The sequence below is a fragment of the Bufo gargarizans genome, chromosome 3 (assembly GCF_014858855.1).
Source record: "Bufo gargarizans isolate SCDJY-AF-19 chromosome 3, ASM1485885v1, whole genome shotgun sequence".
NCBI classification, from domain to species: Eukaryota; Metazoa; Chordata; class Amphibia; order Anura; family Bufonidae; genus Bufo; species Bufo gargarizans.
The window spans coordinates 268,321,744-268,341,956 of record NC_058082.1 but is presented as its reverse complement, the minus strand read 5'-3'; the positions used below and the strand labels follow the sequence as shown (position 1 = coordinate 268,341,956).

The window sequence follows — 20,213 nt, the reverse complement described above, 5'->3', positions numbered from 1 at the left end:
GTGCACTGCGCAACGCCATCTGTAGCAAGGTCCACCTAACCACAGATACGTGGACCAGTAAGCACGGCCAGGGACGCTATATCTCCCTAACTGCACACTGGGTAAATGTAGTGGCAGCTGGGCCCCAGGCGGAGAGCTGTTTGGCGCACGTCCTTCCGCCGCCAAGGATCGCAGGGCAACATTCTTTGCCTCCTGTTGCCACCTCCTCCTTCTCGGCTTCCTCCTCCTCTTCTTCCACCTGCTCATCCAGTCAGCCACACACCTTCACCACCAACTTCAGCACAGCCCGGGGTAAACGTCAGCAGGCCATTCTGAAACTCATATGTTTGGGGGACAGGCCCCACACCGCACAGGAGTTGTGGCGGGGTATTGAACAACAGACCGACGAGTGGTTGCTGCCGGTGAGCCTCAAGCCCGGCCTGGTGGTGTGTGATAATGGGCGAAATCTCGTTGCAGCTCTGGGACTAGCCAATTTGACGCACATCCCTTGCTTGGCGCATGTGCTGAATTTGGTGGTGCAGAAGTTCATTCACAACTACCCCGACATGTCAGAGCTGCTGCATAAAGTGCGGGCCGTCTGTTCGCGCTTCCGGCGTTCACATCCTGCTGCTGCTCGCCTGTCTGCGCTACAGCGTAACTTCGGCCTTCCCGCTCACCGCCTCATATGCGACGTGCCCACCAGGTGGAACTCCACCTTGCACATGCTGGACAGACTGTGCGAGCAGCAGCAGGCCATAGTGGAGTTTCAGCTGCAGCACGCACGGGTCAGTCGCACTACAGAACAGCACCACTTCACCACCAATGACTGGGCCTCCATGCGAGACCTGTGTGCCCTGTTGCGCTGTTTCGAGTACTCCACCAACATGGCCAGTGGCGATGACGCCGTTATCAGCGTTACAATACCACTTCTATGTCTCCTTGAGAAAACACTTAGGGCGATGATGCAAGAGGAGGTGGCCCAGGAGGAGGAGGAGGAGGAGGAAGAGGGGTCATTTTTAGCACTTTCAGGCCAGTCTCTTCGAAGTGACTCAGAGGGAGGTTTTTGGCAACAGCAGAGGCCAGGTACAAATGTGGCCAGCCAGGGCCCACTACTGGAGGACGAGGAGGACGAGGATGAGGAGGAGGTGGAGGAGGATGAGGATGAAGCATGGTCACAGCGGGGTGGCACCCAACGCAGCTCGGGTCCATCACTGGTGCGTGGCTGGGGGGAAAGGCAGGACGATGACGATACGCCTCCCACAGAGGACAGCTTGTCCTTACCCCTGGGCAGCCTGGCACACATGAGCGACTACATGCTGCAGTGCCTGCGCAATGACAGCAGAGTTGCCCACATTTTAACCTGTGCGGACTACTGGGTTGCCACCCTGCTGGATCCACGCTACAAAGACAATGTGCCCACCTTACTTCCTGCACTGGAGCGTGATAGGAAGATGCGCGAGTACAAGCGCACGTTGGTAGACGCGCTACTGAGAGCATTCCCAAATGTCACAGGGGAACAAGTGGAAGCCCAAGGCCAAGGCAGAGGAGGAGCAAGAGGTCGCCAAGGCAGCTGTGTCACGGCCAGCTCCTCTGAGGGCAGGGTTAGCATGGCAGAGATGTGGAAAACTTTTGTCAACACGCCACAGCTAACTGCACCACCACCTGATACGCAACGTGTTAGCAGGAGGCAACATTTCACTAACATGGTGGAACAGTACGTGTGCACACCCCTCCACGTACTGACTGATGGTTCGGCCCCATTCAACTTCTGGGTCTCTAAATTGTCCACGTGGCCAGAGCTAGCCTTTTATGCCTTGGAGGTGCTGGCCTGCCCGGCAGCCAGCGTTTTGTCTGAACGTGTATTCAGCACGGCAGGGGGCGTCATTACAGACAAACGCAGCCGCCTGTCTACAGCCAATGTGGACAAGCTGACGTTCATAAAAATGAACCAGGCATGGATCCCACAGGACCTGTCCGTCCCTTGTCCAGATTAGACATTAACTACCTCCCCATAACCATATATTATTGGACTCCAGGGCACTTCCTCATTCAATCCTATTTTTATTTTCATTTTACCATTATATTGCGAGGCTACCCAAAGTTGAATGAACCTCTCCTCTGCCTGTGTGCTAGGCCTAAATATATGCCAATGGACTGTTGCAGTGGTGGCTGACATGAAGCCTGATTCTCTGCTATGACATGCAGACTAATTCTCTGCTGACATGAAGCCAGATTGTCTGTTACGGGACCTCTCTCCTCTGCCTGGGTGCTGGGCCTAAATATATGCCAATGGACTGTTGCAGTGGTGGGTGACGTGAAGCCTCATTCTCTGCTATGACATGCAGACTGATTCTCTGCTGACATGAAGCCAGATTGTCTGTTACGGGACCTCTCTGCTCTGCCTGTGTGCTAGGCCTAAATATATGCCAATGGACTGTTGCAGTGGTGGGTGACGTGAAGCCTCATTCTCTGCTATGACATGCAGACTGATTCTCTGCTGTCATGAAGCCAGATCGTCTGTTACGGGACCTCTCTGCTCTGCCTGTGTGCTAGGCCTAAATATATGCCAATGGACTGTTGCAGTGGTGGGTGACGTGAAGCCTCATTCTCTGCTATGACATGCAGACTGATTCTCTGCTGACATGAAGCCAGATTGTCTGTTACGGGACCTCTCTGCTCTGCCTGTGTGCTAGGCCTAAATATATGCCAATGGACTGTTGCAGTGGTGGGTGACGTGAAGCCTCATTCTCTGCTATGACATGCAGACTGATTCTCTGCTGTCATGAAGCCAGATTGTCTGTTACGGGACCTCTCTGCTCTGCCTGTGTGCTAGGCCTAAATATATGCCAATGGACTGTTGCAGTGGTGGGTGACGTGAAGCCTCATTCTCTGCTATGACATGCAGACTGATTCTCTGCTGACATGAAGCCAGATTGTCTGTTACGGGACCTCTCTGCTCTGCCTGTGTGCTAGGCCTAAATATATGCCAATGGACTGTTGCAGTGGTGGGTGACGTGAAGCCTCATTCTCTGCTATGACATGCAGACTGATTCTCTGCTGACATGAAGCCAGATCGTCTGTTACGGGACCTCTCTGCTCTGCCTGTGTGCTAGGCCTAAATATATGCCAATGGACTGTTGCAGTGGTGGGTGACGTGAAGCCTCATTCTCTGCTATGACATGCAGACTGATTCTCTGCTGACATGAAGCCAGATTGTCTGTTACGGGACCTCTCTGCTCTGCCTGTGTGCTAGGCCTAAATATATGCCAATGGACTGTTGCAGTGGTGGGTGACGTGAAGCCTCATTCTCTGCTATGACATGCAGACTGATTCTCTGCTGTCATGAAGCCAGATTGTCTGTTACGGGACCTCTCTGCTCTGCCTGTGTGCTAGGCCTAAATATATGCCAATGGACTGTTGCAGTGGTGGGTGACGTGAAGCCTCATTCTCTGCTATGACATGCAGACTGATTCTCTGCTGACATGAAGCCAGATCGTCTGTTACGGGACCTCTCTGCTCTGCCTGTGTGCTAGGCCTAAATATATGCCAATGGACTGTTGCAGTGGTGGGTGACGTGAAGCCTCATTCTCTGCTATGACATGCAGACTGATTCTCTGCTGACATGAAGCCAGATTGTCTGTTACGGGACCTCTCTGCTCTGCCTGTGTGCTAGGCCTAAATATATGCCAATGGACTGTTGCAGTGGTGGGTGACGTGAAGCCTCATTCTCTGCTATGACATGCAGACTGATTCTCTGCTGTCATGAAGCCAGATTGTCTGTTACGGGACCTCTCTGCTCTGCCTGTGTGCTAGGCCTAAATATATGCCAATGGACTGTTGCAGTGGTGGGTGACGTGAAGCCTCATTCTCTGCTATGACATGCAGACTGATTCTCTGCTGACATGAAGCCAGATTGTCTGTTACGGGACCTCTCTCCTCTGCCTGTGTGCTAGGCCTAAATATATGCCAATGGACTGTTGCAGTGGTGGCTGACGTGAAGCCTCATTCTCTGCTATGACATGCAGACTAATTCTCTGCTGACATGAAGCCAGATTGTCTGTTACGGGACCTCTCTCCTCTGCCTGGGTGCTGGGCCTAAATTTATGACAATGGACTGTTGCAGTGGTGGCTGACGTGAAGCCTGATTCTCTGCTATGACATGCAGACTGATTCTCTGCTGACATGAAGCCAGATCCTCTGTTACGGGACCTCTCTCCTCTGCCTGGGTGCTGGGCCTAAATTTATGACAATGGACTGTTGCAGTGGTGGCTGACGTGAAGCCTGATTCTCTGCTATGACATGCAGACTGATTCTCTGCTGACATGAAGCCAGATCCTCTGTTACGGGACCTCTCTCCTCTGCCTGGGTGCTGGGCCTAAATTTATGAAAATGGACTCTTACAGTGGTGGGTGACGTGAAGCCTGATTCTCTGCTATGACATGAAGACTGATTCTCTGCTGACATGAAGCCAGATTGTCTGTTACGGGACCTCTCTCCTCTGCCTGGGTGCCGGGGCCTAAATATCTGAGAATGGACTGTTCCAGTGGTGGGTGACGGGAAGCCAGATTCTCTGCTATGGAACCTCTCTCCAATTGATTTTGGTTAATTTTTATTTATTTAATTTTTATTTTAATTAATTTCCCTATCCACATTTGTTTGCAGGGGATTTACCTACATGTTGCTGCCTTTTGCAGTCCTCTAGCCCTTTCCTGGGCTGTTTTACAGCCGTTTTAGTGCCGAAAAGTTCGGGTCCCCATTGACTTCAATGGGGTTCGGGTTCGGGACGAAGTTCGGATCGGGTTCGGATCCCGAACCCGAACATTTCCGGGATGTTCGGCCGAACTTCTCGAACCCGAACATCCAGGTGTTCGCTCAACTCTACTAGCCTTATAAAAAAAAAAACACCAAAAAGTAAAAACATTTCGAAGGATGCGTGATTAATTAAATTGTATTAGATGTTATAATCTCTAATAGATAAAAGGAATATAAAAATGGTAAAATCAAGACTAGATTTACTCTGCAGCGCAAACAAAAAATAAAAAAAATAATGACACAATAAAAATGTTATTCTCCTAATGAAACTGCACAGGCTACAATTAAGGGTTGTAAAAACAAATAGCTGTGATTAGATTAGCTAATAAACATTCCTTTTTTTAGTATTGACCATCAAGAAGGATTTAGGTGAAATAATACAATCAAAGGGGTAATGATGCCTTCATCGATTACACAAATCTCTAAGAAGTAGATCAAACACAGGTAATTAACCATGCACAACACTAGTAGAGAGTAATCTCTTTATACCTTCTCCCTAGGCAGCCCATGTTTGTAACAAATAAGTTGCACGGCTCAATTCCTGTTTCATCATGAAGGTCATAGAATTTGTGTTGTTTGTTAAATATAATTATTGCAAGCACCATGATAATACAATAAATTTAAAAATACTGAAATATATGCCTATGTAGTTTTGATTTAACACCATGAGAGACCCTGCTAATACTGAGCATTCTAAGTACTGGACATTTAAATGGCTGCACCACTTTAAAAGACACATGCAAGTATGGCAGGTAAAATGTAGTCGATAAAATACAATAATAGGCATCTTTCAGGTGCTGCTAGCTACCTGTGACAAAGAGGTTCTGGTGTCCCCATCCATTTTTCAGGATGCAAGTACATTCCCCCTCTTTCTCCAGGGGCTCCATAGCAGTCGTTTGCTCTATAGTACTAGTGGTTATAAAGATTGAGCCCTGGAAGGGATCCTTAGTTTGAACATCTAAGTCATTGAGATACAACCTTCTTGAGTGAGCCTTTATCTCCATGATCAATTCTATTTATCTAAGTTATGGTCCGTGGTAGCGGAATCCATAGTAGACTTCTTAGATAACCTGAATCCGAATCTTGTACGCTGAACTTGAAAACACAAGTTCACTCATCCCTAATCAGCATCCATCTTGTGCCAATATATTTGTTTGGCCCTGTCCCATTGGTTTTGAAGCAAAGGCTAATAATGCAAGTCTTTTAAGTGAATGGGGGACAAACCCTAACTGAACTATATACATTAATAGGAAATGAAGGGAACAATATTGGAAACTAGATTTACTCTTCATTAACTATTACATAAGGCTATTTAATTTTTAATAAAACTTTGCAGCTCCCATGTAGTAATGGTGGGTGGCAAACCACAAGTGAGTTTTGGCCGCCCCTAATAACTTTGTATCCATGATAGCAGTTCTACCTGTACTGCTCTGACTGTGGAGGAATAAAAATGGTATCTATTGCCTATATTCTTCATCGGTACTGCACTGAATGACTACTGACATCCACATGCATTGTTTTTACAACACATATAGACAATATTGTGCCTGGTACAGAGAGCCATTGATAGTTGGGCTACAGAATATACTAAGGGTAATATTTGAGTGGAAAATGCACTGTATAAAGTTGAAAAGTATTTTAAAGTATTTTGATATATTGTTATAGGTACATACTGTACCACAAGCAGTTGCTTGACTCACTATTACAAGAAACATGTCAATAGTGAGCCACAATTTATGTAATTTTATTTCTCTACAGATAATAGTAGGAAGTCAGATGCCATAAATTACCTGCCATACCATTACTTTCTATGTATTGTAAGAAGGTACAAGGAATCATCGTGGATGATAGTACGTGTGAAAGGTACGAGGTTCCTGGCCTCGGTGAAGTAAGAGACTGTTTTAATGTGTCAGCAACAGTTGCTGTTTGACACTTAATACTTAGTATGGCTGTATAGCTGATCCGGGACGGCTCTAACTGGGAGTAGTCAAACTGCGTGGACTTCTCCCCAAAGTGGGTGACTACTCCCCATGTTCCAGGTTGGGCTTTGCCAGGCCTAAAAACCAGCCAGCACTACCAGGTGGGGGGATAACCTCAGTCTGACAGTGGAGCTCAGGAGGTGTGTGTGCTGTCATCTGAGGCTTGTGCCGTGCTGGAGGGCTGAGACCCGTCTGTAAGGGAAATGGGCCCCTATAAGCCTGCTATGGACTTCTGGAGGCAGAACTGCCAACAAGGTGATTTTTGCTATGTGGACTTTCCATTGTGTGTGAACTAACACCAAGACTGCAAAGTGACATTTAGTTTTTTGCTTTATGTGTGAATAAACACAGAAGTTGATTTAAGAACTGGTAATTTGCCTCTGTACTGAGTCCGCACACCCTGTCTACCAGAGTGAATCCCCACAGTATATGTTATGTAATGTTCCTCTATCACCTTGTAGGCAGATACAGCATGTGCTGGTGTTTGATAAGTACATAATAATTATGCCTCCTTGTCAAATTTTAAAGATGTGTTTTTAAAAGCATAATAATAGTAGAGGTAAACCATTTGATATATAAATTAATACCCTGAAAATATAGTTCAAATACACATTTGAGCTGTTTGCTGGCTTTGTCACACAATTCAACACCAAACTTTGATTTATCAAGGGTCAGATACAATGCAACACATTGTCCTAATGAATAAAGAAGCTGAGAAATACTTGTCAAGTCCTTTGTGCAACCTTCACCACTCAAAGCAAAAGAACAAGAAATTCCATGTAGAAAAATGTTCTAAAACAAGATGAAAATTATTGTTTATTTCTATCATGTCCTCCATTTTCATGATTCACAAGACTGGAAATAATATGTAAGTGGTAGAAACAGATTTTTTCATATATAGTACTTTATATGGATCTAATATTGCTATCTTTTTTTGTTTTGCAATTACTTTGTTGCTGTTAGTTTTAATAATAAAAAAGATAACAATTGATACCTGTGATGGGATGATGTTTTATTTCAGGAAAATTATATATATTGTAGGAAGGAACAAGGGGCCATCATCGGTATGTGTCACCAAGGTTCCTGGCCTCAGTGAGGTAAGAGACGTTTTTTATTTCCCTGAAGTGTTATTATTGCAGATTGCAGTCTGACACTTCAGCTGTTTAGTATGGCTGTAAAGCTGATCCGGGATGGCTCTTACTAGGAGTAGCCAAAGTGCTGGGTGGGTGGCTACTCCCTTGGCTTGGCAGCTGTAGGCATGTTTGTTGGTTCCATGTTCCATCCTATGTGCCCACATTGCTGAGAAAAATAAAGTTTTAATATATGCAAATAATCCTCTCCCCCCACCCCCCCAAAAAAACTAACATTTATTTGACAGCACTTAAATTAAGTCTAATGTTTTCATTCCAATATTTTTTTTCAAGAAGGCACCATCAGGAATTGCTACCTAAGTATATGAGGCTATATATGTAAGACTAATTATGTATATGAGATCATGACTAAGAACAATTTGTTTTGTCCAAAACACAGATGCATCTTTTTGGAGTATTTATAATTGCTGCTTTATCAGTCTGTACAGTAGAATAAAGATTTGAAGATTTTAATTGTGAGCGCTGAATTATACAAATGCATATGAGATTGTTACTACATAATACACATGCAGTAGGCATGCTTAGCCAAGCAGGCAGATTTTGTACATAGAGAACTTACTGTGCATGAGAATCCTTGCATTATAATAAGAATTATTAAGAAGAATCTTCTTCCCTCTCAACAAAACCTTAGAGCACTGTATGCTATAAAACTAGTATTCCTTTAAATAGATGAAAATTTTGGTATTACAAACCTTTATACCAAGTTCAATATTTTCTCCTCCATATACATCCATTCCTGGATCCAGAAGACCAATCTCCCCAAAGAACTGTCTGTTAACAACAAAGGAGCAGCCAATCATGGCAGGAGTTCTACGAAATTAAAAAGAAAATATAAGTGGTAAAGCAAAGGAGCATGAATGTCACTATGTATATGGAAAATGTAATGGCAGTTAGGATAAACCATTTCCCAAAAATGTTTTGACATTTTAGATAAAAACAAACAAACAATGCAATACCACATGAATATATCATGAATGCTTCTCATGCAACACAATGTATTCCATTGTAACACACAGTAGCTTGTAAGAACCAAGTTTTGCCTATTCTCCTAGAATGTCGATTCAGAGGGAGGTGAAAATCACTTTACTTTATCTTTGGGAAATAATTCAGTTACAGTGCTACAAAAAGTTGCACAAGAGTCATGTACATGTGTCTTACATAAATTTTCTTTCAACTTTCATGTGATAAAATATCAAGGACAAAAACACAGGGCGGTCACACACAAGTCAAGTCAAAGTTGTAACAAACCTTCCGGCATTCCTGCAACAGCCATCCCTACTTTTCCCCACCACTGCGGTACATTCACTGACGCTGCTAGGGATAATAAGTGTGGTGTGCTCAGAGCACGTGATAGGTTGACCAATTATAAGACTCATCTCTTCTGCAAATCAGGAGGTCTGGCTGAATGGCCAGGAGACATGGTCAGCAGATGAATCAGGAGGCTGCTAGGATGACCAATCAGAACAGTTTATTTGAATCAGGTTTCCCTGAAACCTGTGCAGGTTTTTTTTTTTTTAAACGGATGCCGCCCGTGTGCCTTCCACAATTTGTGGAACAGAACAGGAGGCTCATTATAGAGATTCCTATTCTTGTCTGCAAAACGGACAAGAATAGGACATGTCTCATAATTTTTGCCGGGCCACGGAACGGAGCAACTAATGCGGACAGCACACAGAGTGCTGGCCGCATCTTTTGCGGACCCATTGAAATTAATGGATCTGTATACGGAATCAAAATACGGTCCGTATATGGAATGCAAAAAACGTTTGTGTGCATGAGCTCTTATAGTTCCCTTCTGGTTTTGACTACACGTGCTCTGCCTCTGATTGTGGATTTCCCCTTTTAGCTGATACTGGCTAGATTTGGTAATAATAATTACCTGTTTTCTCCACTACTCAAATTACACACAAATTTGGGGACTCTCAGCAGCAAACACCATATCCCCATATAACGGTTAAAGGGTGCAAGCCTGAGACCCTTAGATTCTGCCTAATGTAGTGGTCAGGTCTGACTGTGGAAGCCCTATTTTAAGACAGGTGAGCTAAGCCGTTATAAAAGTCATGATTTAGGCAGAGATAACCTCCTCTATCTCTGTGTGTGGGAAACCATGCAGCAGCTCTTTTTTTTTTATCTCTACAGCAAAAAAATCTGAACATTTCTGTTATAAAAGCAAGTGAGAAATAAACATGTCTGCATTCTTAAAAACTAAAAGATAAGAGAGGAGCCTATGTATCCTGTCATCTGTCAGAATTATTTGGGACATGCATTTCCCTCATTGACAGCTTTGAACAGAAACTCTTCTGCTGTCTGGAGCTCCTTATGCAGAAGAAGTTCTTGTGACATACTAGACTACATTACCAGATTCTACAAACATGGAGACTGTAAAAGGGTGACTCTCACTTAAAGTTACCTCAATTACATATTGGGTCAAAAATGTATTATCTAGGAGATTGTGCTAATGAATTATATGGAAAATATAAGAGACTCTGCTACTATGTCCCTGCACAAACGGATCCGTTCAGATAATACAAACGTCTGCATCTATCCCCATTGACTTACATTGTGTGCCAGGATGGATCCGTTTGACTCAGTTTTGTCAGACGGACAGCAAAATGCTGCAAGCAGCGTTTTGGTGTCCGCCTCCAGGGCGCAATTGAGACTGAACGGAGGCATTCTGATCGAATCCTTTCTATTCAGAATACATTAGAGCAAAACTGATCCGTTTTGGACCTGAACCTCACAAACGGAAAGCCAAAACGCCAGTGTGAAAGTAGCCTAAAAGAAAACAAAATTATAGTTTTTTTCCCTTCACCCCCTTAAAAAAGTTGATAATTTAAAAGGACCTCTAAATAGTGCTATGAAAAATACAATTCATCCTGCAAAAACAAGCTCTCATACAACTACATAACATTTTTTTTTAAGTTATATTTTCCGAAGATGGAAATGAAGTTACCTGACTCCTAAAAGCCAAAATACACTACATACTAAAGAGGTTTAAGGGTTATACCAGATTTCTGCTTTTGCATTACGCTACTAGCATGGGGGCTGAAACAGAAGCATTGTTACAAAAGATATATTTTCTAATCTTTTGTACCTGAAAAGACTTGAGTGCAATGCAGCGGGGAAATACATATCACAACGCATCTACAATGCGCTTTTCAGTTTTTCCCTTTGGACACAGTGAAAGCAAAGAGAAAGAAAATTTGCCAAAATCCCTTAAGGAACTACTGAAGCTTTCCTTCACAATAAGCATATAAAAGTCATTTTCTGCACTCATCATACTTTATAATCGCTTAATTACTTTTTCATTTTTATATTAAAAGGGCACAGTCCAAAATACTGGAACTTTTAAAAGTATTTCTTGAGTAATTACTGAGGTACTTTATCACTGTTAACCTCAGATGCCCTACACTTTCAGCTTTATAATTTCTATTCATTTATCCCAATTTAAGGCAATTGAAGCAATTATGTTCAACTACTTTTATTTTCTAAGATTTAAAGTTACAGAAGTGTAAGAATGAAACCATGTAGTATAAGAATGAAATCATGTAAGCAAGTAGCAATATCATCAATATACTTTTCACAGAAAGCTGAACATATATTTCCAAGCAATTATTTAATCATTAAAACATAATATGATGATGCTGATGGTTGGCCTACAGGAAATCAAGCTGTAACAATAATTTAATTATTCAGTGTATTTGCTACCTATTAAGTCCCAGTTAGTTAAATCAAATGTTAGTTTTTGTCATTCATACTGGTGAAAATTGCTGTTTCATTGTAAAATGTCTGTGAAGGTTCTCATTTATCCAGGTCATGGCATATCTGTAAAGAATAAATCAAGGCAACTGGACGTACTGTAGATTTCTTGAAAACGTTTCACTCGTTCTTCCAACAAGCTTTCTCAATTCTGAGTGACTGTACAAAAATTCTGGGAATAAATATGTATCTGAATCAACATCTGGCTCCGGGTGGAGCTCTCTCGGCCGCCTCTCAGTGCGCCTGCGCCGATTAAAGACAGGTACGGCGCAGGCGCGATATTTTGAATTAGAACAGGGCCAGCAGAGAACGATCCCGTTCCCTGGCCCTGTCAATCACACAGTGGAGGGGGCGTCATTATGAGAGGAGGATGCGGCTGCTACCAGCAAGTAGCCGCCCTACTTGCTGGTAGCAAGGTAATTTACATATTATAAAAATTGCTTTTTAACAAAATCTACTGAACAAAAATGAATATTTAGCTTATGTATAGGGAGCTCGCAGTGTAGGGATTATTATTAACCAAAAAAAAAAAAAAAAAAAACGGTTTAGTGGGCTGACAGAAGGCCTTTAACATGACAATACTCAAACACAATTACAGGGAATTCTCACATTACAATGGCCAATCTAATACAGTGGCATAATTTTATTATTACTTAACTGTCTCCTTTGCAAGAGCTTGAAGAAGCCCATGTCCTCCACATAGAACATTATTCCCCCAGCTTTCAGCAACCCTTATTGACTTGTATACATAAAAACTTGCTTTAGCTGTTTGAGTTATTTGCTTATTTTTCTATTATTTCCACTTTTTTTTTATTTTGGAGACATTTGAGGCCTTCATAACTAATTACTAGTCTTCCATAAAGTCATTGTCTAAAGTTATAAGGCTACAGTTAAAGGGTTAATCCCATCTTAATAACTCCCTGTGTGAATAAACATACAGAAAACAACTTTTAATGAACAAAAAGACAGTATAAGAGTAATCCTCCAAAGTCTTAATACCCCTACACATAAACAAGAGAGAGAGATGTAAAGGCATAAATAGCATGAAAAGAGTACATGGTGGCACCCACCAAAGTTGTGATAGATAATATAACCAAGCTGGTTATACCATGCCTGTGGTTATGGTAAAGTATCACATGTTTCCAGATCTACAGTTATTGGGGGATCACAACAAACAGGTAAGGCATGGTCTCTATTCCTGGTTTACCCTGTCAAGGGGACTATGTTCACCCAAAGATGTCTAACCATCCTATAAGGACGACTCCATCTGAAACCTGGCTCTAATCCATGCAGCCCTACAGTATACTGGCCCTGACCCACTATCATGACGTTTCATGTTTCACTTTGTTTATTCATCAGGGGGCATGGTTAATGTTGAAGGTCTTTGCTGCATTCATTTCAGCAATATAAAACTTACTCCATTGCAACTTAGGGCAGTGTGGATATGATTCATATGGCAGTAAAGTACATCTGTCCCATACTATTTAAATCTCCAGAGTGCTCACTCGCACAGGAAGTCCTGTTCTAGGAGTTAGGTGACATCATAACACTAGATTAAATTGATAGGATATATCATATCTTTAAAATCAATGGGTGCCCCTACTGAAAGTGTTCTCTTCACAGCAATGCATCTGCCACTCAGCAATCTGGGGGGCTGCAACTGGCAGACAGGGATTAGAAGCAGCTTCCCAAAATGCACTGATGTCCTCCCACTGTCTAGCACCATTCCTGCTAAGGCTTTAAATGAAATGTTAAGTGCACTTTACCAGATTGCCTAAACCAGGTAAATCCCAAGATGATCCTGCAAACCATCCAAGCCATTCATCAGGGTACACTGGGGATTTTTAACCCAACTAATTTGGCTTCTCAGGTTCCTTTCTCATTACAATTATAACCCTGTATACTCATCCCGAGCAATACTTTTTTCACCTCTGGTTTTATGTCTAAGCCAAACCCTTTTGCATCTCAAATTGTAGAGACAGGGGTGCACTTTATCCCTGTTTTCTCCACTGCCGCTGAATTTTTGCGTAAACTTACTCCAGCTTTGTAATATGGGTGGAAATGTGGGTGTGGTTAGCTATGTTAATGAGTTTCACACTAGATTTATCATTGCAACTTTTTTTTTAAAGTCGTATATAACTCGCAATCTCACTCCAGGAGGAGGGTGGAGTAGGTAAAGTGGAGCAGCTTCTCTATACAGAAGTGTTAGGTTTAAGGACATGCCCAATTTATCAAACAACCTGAGCCATTTGATAAATGTGGCACAAAGTACTCCAAAGTACTCCAACACAGACTCAAGCAAAACTGACTTCAAATATTCTGCTCATGATAATAAACTCTCCCCCCCCCCCCCATCCCCATGTCTGCATTACTACCCATGTATTTAGATAATACTCCACAATCATGATTACAGATTCCCTTTGAAACCAAAAGAATCTCATGGCTGGGTAAAATGCTTTAGAAATGTACCTATTCTACCTCCCATATACAAAATTAAGAAATGCAATCCCTTATTTCTAGTGATGAGCAGCATAGGCAATATTCAAATTGCGATATTTTGCTATTTTTTGGTCGAATATTCGACATAAATGTGCAAATTCTAGAATTTGTGATCTCCAGTCATTGTTTACTTGATTTACAAGTGCAGGGAACGATTATTTGGGGATCCAAATAGTCATTAGACATCTCTGTCATTTCAGCTATTTGTTATTGGGTTGCAAGTCATATGTTGAAAAGACTTTAGAGGCTTATATCCTATTATCTTATTCAGTACTACAAGAAAAATATATACGCATTTCACTTCTGCAGTTATTTCTGTTGAAAATGCATAAGGGGGTATTTCAGTAACAAAGAAAAATATATACGCACTGCACTGTTGCAGTTATTTCAGGTGACAGCCTATAGTGGCGTATTTGAGTACTGCAAGAAATATATATATAAACACTTCACTGTTAAAAAATTTTGTGGTCAAAGCGTATAGTGGCATAATTCGGTCCAAAAAGAAATATATATTCTCAGTGCACTTCTGCAGTGATTATTGATGAAAGCGTGTAGGGGCGTATTTCATTAAAAAAGAAAAAATATATACGCACTGCACTGTTGCAGCTATTTCTGGTGAAAGCATAAAGGGGCGCATTTCAGAATTACCCTAAAAATATTTGTGCACTTCACTCTTTCATTTTTTTCTGGTCAAAGCGTATAGTGGACTAATTCAGTCCAACAAGAAATATATATTCTCAGTGCACTGCTGCAGTGATTTCTGTTGAAAGCGTATAGGGGCGTATTTCTGTAGAAAAATATATACACTTCAATCTTTAATTTTTTTCTGGTCAAAGCGGATAGGGTCGTATTTTAGTACAACAAGAAAAATATATTCTAAGTGCATTTCCACAGTTAATTGTGGTGAAAGTGGCCTTTTTCAGTACAAAAAGAAAATTATATTTGTCACTTTTAGGGGTATTTTAATGACCATTTTATTGGTTTAGTTCAAGTACAAGTAGGTCAGGCAGAGAAGTGCCAGGCCATGCACAGAGGAGTGGCAGAGGCCTGAATGTTTCTGGTGCAAGCAGAGGTCGCAGCAGAATAAGAGGTCGTGGCAGCACAAGTCGCAGCGAGAGGCCTGAGCTCCCGGTGTCATCTAGCGGTCGTGTCTTGACCAAGAACCCTGCAGTTATTGATTGGTTAACTCGGTCTTCCAAGTCATCCCAAGTGACATCAGACACCCCCAGCCAACAGGCGGTGGGTACGTCAGACACAACCCTTAGTTGGCATGGCCCGGGAGCAGGCCATGTGCCCTCACCTGTCCTCAACCTTCCTCTGGCCTTTTCTAATCCATCACCGTAAGAAGAACTACATGCAATGGGCTCAGCTTAACTTTTTAGCGAGGATGAGCTACTAGAGGACAATCAGCAGTTACTACCCAGCCAAGATGTGTAGGAGACTTCCGCCACTTCCTTCACTAGGCAGGCAAGTAGTGATGGGGAGAGTGGCATGGGAGCTTCTGTTGTGAGCGGTCAGGCTCCTGACCCAGAGGACATCAGTGATGTGCAGACACTACTCTATGAGGGCATCATCATCATCATCAGGAGAAGAGGGTGGCAGCTTGCCCATCAGGCAGCGGCTGAGCCAGCAAGTCGCTAGCGTGGCCGGGAGTCAACAGGGTGGCAGCAGTGGGAGGTCGGGAGACAAACCTGCCCAGAATGGAGTGGAGCATGGGTTCACGGAAGCAACAGCGGTAGCAGTCAGCGAGTGAGTAGTGTTGGGGGGAAAATCAGGTACTCGGCGGTGTGGCAGTTTTTTGTGAATCCGCTGGAGGAGGTCAACATGACCATATGAAGAACATGTGGGCAGAAGGTGAAGCGTGGGCAGGGTGCCAATATTGTCACCACGGCCCGGCGTCAACATATGCAGCGTCAACATGCAGGGGCCTGGGAGAACAGTCGCCCCGATGTGGTAGTCCAGCCTCCCACAGCTACCGCTACATCAAAAAAGTGGCATGCACTCAGTTTCAGCCAGTCAAGGATCCACCACCTCAACCGAAGGGAGCTGTCTGTCAATCCCATCTTCTGCTGGTCCAGATGCTCATGCTTCTACTCCTCAGTCATTCCGTCAGCAATCGATCACCAAAGCAATTGCCAAGAGACAACAGTATGCGTGCACGCATCTAATGGCGCAAAAGCAGAATGTGAGCCAAGTTGCTGATGCTTCAGTCCCTCCCTTTCTAAGTGGAGGACTCTGTACTTTTCAGAGAAATGATGGCTTGTGCTGAACCTAGGTGGAGAGTCCCAAGCCATCATTTCTTTGCAAAAAAGGCAGTACCAGCCCTGCACACACATGTAGAACAGAAGGTGGGCCAGTCCTTGAGCCTGTCGATGTCTGCGAAAGTGCACGGCAGCACCGACTTGTGGAGCTGTAACTACAGTCAGGGACAATACATGTCCTTTGCGGCCCACTGGGTGAATGTGGTTCCTGCACAGCCACACCAGCAAATTGGACAGGCTTCCGCCTCAACGTTGTAACGCCATTGGTCCTCTGATAATGTCCGCCTCTGCCTCCACATCTTCCACCATGTCCTCAGCCTCCACTGCAGGGACAAGTCACAGTGCCCCTCCAGCACATCACATGTGCAGGGCTCGGAGGTGTCACGCTGTTCTGCACCTGGTTTTCTTGGTGAACAGAGTCACATAGGGGAGGAACTGCTCCGTGTGATACATCAAGAAATTGAATCCTGGCTTTCTCCCTGAAAACTCAAAATTGGAACCATGTTGAAAATGGTGTGGGCACTGCATTAAGGAAGGCTGAGCCATGCACCCTGCATGGAACATGTGTTCAATCTGGTTGTCAAGCGGTTCCTGAAGTCTTCCACCCATCTCCAAGACATCCTAAAAATGGGCAGGAAACTTTGCATGCACTTCAGCCACGTGTATACCGCAAAGCACATCCTCCTTGAGCTGCAATGGCAGAACGGCATCCCCCAACATAGGCTGATACCCGTTGGAATTCCACCCTCCATATGTTGGACTGACTATACAAACAGAGAAAGGACATCAATGATTTCTTGATGATTCAAGCAGATAGGAGTACTCCACTGTGTAACTTCGATGTCAGCCAGTGGCAGCTCATGCTTGACACCTTCCGTTTGCTCAGGCTCTTTAGAGGATGCCACGTTATTTTTCAGTCACCAGGACTATGGGATGGATGCCGTCATTCCACTGCTTCATGTCCTGGAACAGATGCTGGTAACAATGGCTGGTCAGGGGACAGGAGATGTGGCGCCTCTATCTCACGGCCACATGAGCCCTGTGAGGGCTGAAGTGGAAGAGGAAGAAGAGGGGGAGCAGGACAATGGTGTACTAGCAATGTGTAGCCAAATGGTTGTTTTTTCTACTCAACTGACAAGACAGAAGGAGGGGGAGGAGCTACATGGCGATGAGGAAGACTAGACAGAGGACCCGGACACACTGTGGCAGTATGCAATGGAGATGGAGGCAGGGAGTCCCTCAGAGTCACTTGCACAAATTGCACGATGCATGCTCACTTGCTTGTGTAGCGACACAATTCAGCAGAGGGATGACTTCTGGCTCTCCACTTTGTTGGACCCTCACTACCAGTCCAGAATGGGGGCCTTTTTTGTACTCACCGAGAGGGAGGACAAACTGAACTACTACAGAGACATCCTATTTAGTCAGTTGCCCCCTGCCTATCTGCGCCATCGTACATCCTCGCGCAGGTCTGACCGGGCTCACGTTCCACTGCAATGGCTGCTGGAGAGAGGTGGGGTGGCAGGAGCAGTACCAGCTCTATCAGCAGCAGCCTGAGTCTACAGTCGCTGATGAGTAGCTTTTTTCACCCGCATAGTGAATAAACTATTCACTACCAGCAGCAGCAGGTGGACCTGGAGCACGACCTGAACCAGAAGGTGGTAGCATACTTGGACAGGACCCCGCCACCCAACATTCAAGATCCGCTGGACTACAGGGTAGCCAAACTGGATTTGTGGCCACAACTAGCAGAGTTTGCTCTGGAAAAGCTATCCTGCCCGGAAAGTAGTGTGGCATCAGAGCGGGTGATTAGTGTGGTGGGGGCCATAGTTACCCCATGGAGAACACGCCTGTCTACCCAAAATATGGAGAGACTGACCTTTGTCAAGATGAATCAGGCATGGATGAGCCATGATTTCCAACCACCAATTCCTGATGCATCAGACTAGGTCATCCATTGTGCCACACCAACACTTTGATACAAGAAACCTGTTTCTTCTTATTACCTGCCTCAACTACTACTTTGATGCTGCAAACTGCCTGATGCCACACATCTGATGCCAAGTGCTCTTTATTTTAACCACCTTTGTCAGCGGGTACTGTAATTTCTACCCACTGCCCCACTTTGTTACCAGGTCACTTTGTGGTCTACTGATGCAGCTGCTACTGACATCTCCAGACTATGTCACTTTGCCACTCTGTGGTATCCTCCTGCTGCTGCTACTGCCTCCACATTATGTAATCTTGCCACTCCGTGGTGTCCTCATGCTGCTGCCATATCCACATTATGTCACCTTGCCACTCTGTGGTCTCCTCCTGCTGCTGCCATATCCACACTATGTCACCTTGCCACTCTGTGGTCTCCTTCTGCTGCCATCTCCACACTATGTCACCTTGCCACTCTGTGGTGATCTCATGCTGCTGCCATCTCCAGACTATGTCACCTTGCCACTCTGTGTTCTCCTCCTGTTGCTGCCATATCCACACTATGTCACCTTGCCACTCTGTGCCATCTCCGAATGCTGCTGCCACTTGTAAACTATGTCACCTTGCCACTCTGTGGTCTCCTCCTGCTGCTACTGCCACTCTGTGGTGTCCTCCTGCTGCTACCATCTCCAAACTATGTCACCTTGCCACTCTTTGGTCTCCTTCTGCTGCTGTTATATCCACACTATGTCACCTTGCCACTCTGTGGTGTCCTCATGCTGCTACCATCTTCACACTATGTCACCTTACCACTCTGTCATCTCCCCATGCTGCTTCCACCTCACCACTATGTCATAGGTCCACTCTGTGTACTTCTCATGCTGGTCCCACCTTCTCCACTTCATGACTGGTCCACTATCTTGCCTTTCGGCCAGCTGACATAATCATTTATTTGACCCTTCTTCTGATCTGTCAGAAGGAAGGAAAAATGAGATGCACAATGGATCCTGTCTGTGTAGCAGCTGTAAGGCCTGTATGGTCCCATCAGAATTGGCTTATGATTTGATAGCCAAAAGCAGGAGTGGGTAGAAAATATTGAAACACACAGAAGACATGCAAATATTCCATTCACGTGTCATCTCCATTTTTTTTTGGCCTTTATAAATACTGATGGATTATTGAGCAAATGCTGACCGAGTGAAGGCTTATGCTCCACAGACAGGATCTGTGTTTTGTGGGTTATTGTTATGACGGATCAGAGGAAGGGCAAATTAATCAGTGACGTCAACATAAACTTACTGCTGACACCGTCTCCACTATGTCTTCTTGGCACTAACATCATCCTGTAAGGCTGAGTTCATACTTGAGTTGTTTGGTCAGTTTTGGCCCAGTGACTGCCCAAATAAGTTAAGTGTGCAGTGATTCTAAGAGAGACGCCTGTCATCTGCATGTCATACTGACTCACAGTATTTTTTCACTACCAAAGCAGACTCCCTATGCGTGCTACTACAGTGTTCTACACCACTATAAAGGCTCTCAGCAGCCAGTATATAGCCATTTTTAATGCAATTCGCCGCAAATATATTCGGATCAAATCAAATTTTTCCCGAAAAATTTGGCGAACTGGCGAATTGAATTTTTTAAAAATTCGCTCATCTCTAATTACAATCTTTAAATGGTCTAAATGCCAAAAAAGTTTGTCACATCCAAAAAGATTTTATGGAAACTGCAAATGAGCCCAATAAAATGCCAAATGTGTCCACAATACCTCTTAAATATGCTTAAGATGTAATAATTTTTCTCCCTTCAGGGTGTGGCAAGCAGGTATGGCAAGGAGCTAGGAGGTT

General features: G+C 44.1%; 1 protein-coding gene across 3 annotated transcripts in view; it reads right to left on the bottom strand.

Moving 5' to 3' along the window:
* The window catches only part of GALNT17 (polypeptide N-acetylgalactosaminyltransferase 17), a 564,215-nt gene that overhangs the window by 144,255 nt on the left and 399,747 nt on the right, over window positions 1–20,213 (bottom strand). For all 3 annotated transcript variants that reach the window (XM_044286562.1, XM_044286561.1, XM_044286563.1), the window contains one exon: window positions 8,614–8,731. In XM_044286562.1, coding sequence (XP_044142497.1) covers window positions 8,614–8,731 — 118 coding nt within the window. The remainder of the gene's footprint in view (window positions 1–8,613; window positions 8,732–20,213) is intronic.